Here is a 5,939-nt window from a genome sequence, read left to right as displayed (position 1 = left end):
AAAATCACAATATATTTAACATATAACAATCAAGTTGTTATATTGATAGATTCTTTGGGATAACGATCGTTATTATCAACATGTGACCTAACTCACATTGTATGATGGTATACCATACATGTACACTAAACTACACTGTATGATGGTATACCATACATGTACACTAAATTACACTGTATGATGATATACCGTACATGTACACTAAACTACACTGTATGATGATATACCGTACATGTACACTAAACTACACTATATGATGATATACCGTACATGTACACTAAACTACACTGTATGATGATATACCGTACATGTACACTAAACTACACAGTATGATGATATACCGTACATGTACACTAAACTACACTGTATGATGATATACCGTACATGTACACTAAACTACACTGTATGATGATAAAGCGTACATGTACACTAAACTACACTGTATGATGATATACCGCACATATACACTAAACTACACTGTATGATGATATACCGTACATGTACACTTAACTACACTGTATGATGATATACCGTTAATGTACACTAAACTACACTCTATGAACTCTAAACTACACTGTATGATGATATACCGTACATGTCAACTAAACTACACTATATGATGATATACCGTACATGTACACTTAACTACACTGTATGATGATATACCGTAAATGTACACTAAACTACACTATATGATGATATACCGTACATGTACACTTAACTACACTGTATGATGATATACCGTAAATGTACACTAAACTACACTGTATGATGATATACCGTACATGTACACTAAACTACACTGTATGATGATATACCATGTAAATGTATGAACTAAACTACACTATATGATGATATACCGTACATGTATACACTTAAAACTACACTGTATGATGATATACCGTACATGTACACTAAACTACACTGTATGATGGTATACCATACATGTACACTAAACTACACTCTATGATGATATACCGTAAATGTATATATATACCGTACATGTACGCTAAACTAACTACACTGTATGATGATATACCGTACATGTACACTTAACTACACTGTATGATGATATACCGTTAATGTACACTAAACTACACTCTATGATGATATACCGTACATGTACGCTAAACTACACTGTATGATGATATACCGTACATGTCAACTAAACTACACTCTATGATGATATACCGTACATGTACACTTAACTACACTGTATGATGATATACCGTAAATGTACACTAAACTACACTATATGATGATATACCGTACATGTACACTTAACTACACTGTATGATGATATACCGTAAATGTACACTAAACTACACTGTATGATTATATACCGTACATGTACACTAAACTACACTGTATGATGATATACCGTAAATGTAAACTAAACTACACTATATGATGATATACCGTACATGTACACTTAACTACACTGTATGATGATATACCGTACATGTACACTTAACTACACTGTATGATGATAAACCGTACATGTACACTAAACTACACAGTATGATGATATACCGTACATGTACACTAAACTACACTATATAATGAATTACCGTACATGTACACTAAACAACATTGTATGATTATTTACCGTACATGTACACTAAACTACACAGTATGATGATAAAGCGTACATATATACTAAACCACATTGTGAATAAGAACTCTGCACTAGAGGTAAAAACACTGCAATGTGACACTCCTACCTTGATGCATTTCTTTTTTACCTGTTGAAGCATATTAATTTACAAGTATGTGATAAAAGAGAATACGTTAATTTGGATCACTTGGTAATCTGCACACAGTCTTTATTTTAGTATTTAGCATTAACAAAAATAAAATCCTTCAAACTAAATTTGTTCTTTGCTACTTTCATAACATCCATGATAGCGGTATTGACCATGTCAATTTGCTCCTCTGTGAAGATGTCCGGGATCGTTAACTCATATTTCTGTTTCCTGTGATGCTGTCCTTCTTTGTTGATATCAGTACATATTAAATCTTTCTCTGATGCCGTGACATTTAGGAATTCACTGATCCGCCTCAAGGTAGGAATCAGATCATTTTTCAAATCCCTATAACGCACGAGCAAGAACCGGTTCTGAAATTCCTTCATCCAGGTGGTGTAGGATGACTGCCAGCGTAGGCACTGTCTTTTGACGTATTCTTTCCAACCTAAATACAGAAACACACAAATTTATTTGTTTTTATCTGTTATATAATGTTGGTTATTAAATCAACTAAAGAATGTTTAATATCAGTAAAGTAATTTTTGGCATAAATGTTTTATCATATGCAACGTATTTCACTTGAGTGATCAGAAAAGACAAATAGCTAACACAGGTATAATTATGTGAGTGCATGAAAGCTTGACGGAAACAAAATATTCTACTAGAATATATATGGTGATTAAAAATAGATACAGAGCTCACAGGGCGGATGCTCAAGTGAATAAATTTACCCGATACGGAGTAAACAAATTTACAGAATGTTGCTTTTACTGTACAAGGTTACTCACCGGTTGAATTGTAACGGGAACTGTCAACAAGGGCGTGGAATCGATCCCTTGGGCCTGTTATTGCCTTTTGTGTTCGGTTTGTCGTCTGATTTCCGGATAAACTTTTTCCATACATCCAGTTAAAGAAGGCTTTAAAAGCGTCGTAAGGATTTCTTATCAGAATCACAGCCTTGTGAAATTGTTTTAACTTATTCGTCTCATAATAGTGACTTTTATACACTATACATGCATGTTTTGCATTCTGGTTAGGAAAGACACACTCTCCCGGAAATCCATGGCCATGAAGATATTTGTCACAGTATACAGTTCCAGTGCAATAACCTACAAAGGTATAATGATGCAAATTCATTCAAAATACTGTCAACAGCACATCAAAAAATTAAAATTCAAGTAAGGTACTGTCATTAAAGTTTGAATTCATTAAGTACTAAAACATATATAGATAAATAGAATTATTATGTTGGATGATTTAGCACTACATCCTAACATATTTATAAAATCATTACAAGATAAAGAGAAAAAAATACCTGTAATAAAACTAGGGTACTGGAAATAAAGAGAAAAATACATAAAATAAAACTAGAGCATTGGAAATAAAGAGAACATTTATGTCATCATTGGTCTAAAAAATGTCACATTTCTGGGAAATGATATCAAATCTACTAATGTATCAATGAAAATGATTAATAGTCATTTCAGCTCATCTAAATCCCTTATATTTTGGCCTAAAGGCCCATCAATAAATTATGTGTACACAAACACAAGGTACAATGTATGTGCGAATACAGTCAATATTCTAAAATGTGATAATGTAATATTTCTTATTTAAACTTTACAAAATTATTATAAATATATATTAAAAGATTTCACAAGATATATGAAATGTTGTTAAACTTAGATAAAAAATGAAGGGAAAAGTCGATAATAACTATAAAAACAAACTCTCCGGTAGGAGATTAAGAAATATTGGCACTCAGAGATACATCAAGCTGTATGATAACCGTGATTATTTCAATTTCCCTATTGTGATTTTTTTCATTTCTAGATAGCAATATGCCGGCATCGTTAACCTATGGTATTCACAGTTGATTCGATATTGAAGAGTCAGTTCCCTTTATCACGTTTTTCGCGCTGACCAAACAAACTCGAAACACAGGGTTTCAAAAGATGCAGGTTGACTAAAAAAGATGGGGAAATTTGATGGTCGCCATAGTGATCTTTTTGAGAAATATTATGTTTCTTTGTGAGACATGAAGCTGGATGCATTTTATGCTCGTTAGTTACATTCCTTGTTCTCATTTGAGAACGTGATACTACTTACTTGGATTGACCAATGTTTACATCGGGAGTGTCGTCGTAGAAGAAGACGCTTACTCTTCCGGAACACGTGGTTTTATTCTCCCTTTACTTAGTCATTTTGTAAAGCTATCTTTTATTCAAATTTTGCCTTATGTTACCATGTTAGTATTTTCTTGATGATTTTTGTTAATGAAAAGACGCCATCAATATGTCAGAAAGTGAAATTAAACTACTTTGCCAGCTTTTTATGACAGATAGATTTAATTTTTATTAAAAGTTTTAAAATTTGAAAAAGCATCTGGTTACGATACCATAAGTCATCACATGTTAAAATTCACAGCAAGATATATTTGTTCAATATTTGGCTTTTCTTTTTAATATGTCATTGAACATATTTTTTCTATGCCTAATCCCATATGTTAGATTGAACAAATGATGATTAAATCAAAATCAAATATATCGAGGGGTTTCACTGTGGAAAAGACAGGGTACCCGGAAATCCTTAGGCATGTGGCCTTTTCACATGCGCACTTGGAATCGAACCCCGGACGTCTGTGTGAAAGGCTAGTGCGTTATCACTGATCCAATTAGGTTTTAACAGCACGATACAAAAAGTGGTACTCTAACTCAGATTAATTGTCTGTTCGATAATTAGAGGTCTACATGTTTCACCATATATCAAAGTGTCATTTTGCTTTCTTTTGAGGAATATGCAGTAAAATTTGGCTGGGCATACTTTTAATTTTCTTTGAATATCTTAGATAATAGATAGCTCTTCTTTTTCATGAGAAAAATCATTAGAACTCTAGTTGCTTTGATGAAGAAACCTAATTGATGTAAAAAAAAACCGATACTGACTTTGTTTTCTTTAGACGTTCACGTATTTTCCGTACAAATGTTTAGTTGACAGAACATCATGACAATATACTGTAAAATTTCATCAATATAAACCATACCTGTGAGTTGTTGTATTAGGTGGCGCGTCCAAGTATTTCCTGATCCTGGGTAGCTCAGAAGACCAACATGAATTGACATTTTAGTTTTTTTCATAAGGGAGACTTGTCTGATTGGACAGACAAACGAGGTATTCTGCAAGAATTCGGGATTCTTGAGCTTTTCTGAGGAATTAATGACATTTAATCCCTTTTCGAACAGATGAAGTTGATAACCAGTGCAAAGAACATATTTGCACAAAAATCCGAACAAAACAACACCGAAAAGCATTTCACAAAGTCGTCGTAATCTTTTATCCATTATTAGCAGGGATAATTCACTTTAAACCTACCCTAAAACTGTTCCGAAACGAAAAGTCACGACTGCCTCTGTCATCCATGTGATATGATGATACGTATGTCGGTGCCCGTGGTATATACTTGACCTGTTTTTAGTCCGAATCTTAAACAAGACGTATGCATAATAACTAATGAAAGATGTGCATGTGTCTCGGTCACGGGTGACTGGTCACACATTTCCCGGTCTGCGTCGCATATCGGTTTTCCGTATCTGGACTCATTCGTCTTCATTTTATATACTGTATGATGTAGTTTAATTCATTATCGACTTGAATGTATTCCCTTCTTCCAAGTTTGTTTCAGCACTTTTATACAACCACAAAATGGCTGAGTTTAGGTTTTAATTAAACTCGTTAAAATCTATAAGAAAGTCACTGACAGCGAGGACGTTTAGATATTTTCTTGTGGCATGGAAAAGTCAAAATATTACTATTTTATTGACAAAAAAAGCATGAAATGATTACGATTATTTTAAGTATCACATATTCTATTTGGAAAATTTACATTTTTCACCTATAAAATTACATTTTCATTAACTTTTTTTTTCAAAATATGGAATGATTACCAAAAGAATCAAACTTTGTTTCTGTTCTTTGTTGTTCTATAACGTATTCGACCTCAACACTTCAGGTGAATAAGATGTGTTCATGCAAAATATCGACCGGATTTTTTGTTTACCGAGATACAAATGCCTTTATTTGGCGTTCAATATGAAAAACTATAAATTTTCCTGTAAGAAAACGGGAAAACAAGTTTTAGTCACGGTATGTTTGATAAAAACAGCAAGAAAGTATCAACATAATCATAATCTA

The 5,939-nt window shown here is 32.9% G+C and overlaps 1 protein-coding gene across 1 annotated transcript; it reads right to left on the bottom strand.

The window, feature by feature from the left end:
• Window positions 1-1,831: 1,831 nt before the first annotated feature.
• LOC132565054 (sialate:O-sulfotransferase 1-like) lies at window positions 1,832-4,870 on the bottom strand. Its single transcript, XM_060229660.1, has 3 exons — window positions 4,792-4,870; window positions 2,537-2,857; window positions 1,832-2,193 (listed from the first exon to the last, which is right to left on the bottom strand). Exons 1-3 carry the CDS (start codon window positions 4,868-4,870, stop codon window positions 1,832-1,834), a joined length of 762 nt encoding a protein of 253 aa, XP_060085643.1.
• Between the last annotated feature and the right edge of the window lie 1,069 nt (window positions 4,871-5,939).

The sequence above is a fragment of the Ylistrum balloti genome, unplaced genomic scaffold (genome assembly GCF_031769215.1).
Source record: "Ylistrum balloti isolate Yb309-2 unplaced genomic scaffold, AGI_CSIRO_Ybal_v1 Utg369688, whole genome shotgun sequence".
Classification (NCBI taxonomy): domain Eukaryota; kingdom Metazoa; phylum Mollusca; class Bivalvia; order Pectinida; family Pectinidae; genus Ylistrum; species Ylistrum balloti.
This window is presented reverse-complemented; position numbering and strand designations above follow the sequence as displayed.

Coding starts and splice junctions, on each gene's coding strand:
- LOC132565054 (XM_060229660.1), bottom strand. CDS start 4,870: ATGTCAATTCATGTTGGTCTTCTGAGCTACCCAGGATCAGGAAATACT. Junction 2,858..4,791: donor CCTAATACAACAACTCACAG/GTATGGTTTATA, acceptor ATACCTTTGTAG/GTTATTGCACTGGAACTGTA. Junction 2,194..2,536: donor TTCCCGTTACAATTCAACCG/GTGAGTAACCTT, acceptor TTCTGTATTTAG/GTTGGAAAGAATACGTCAAA.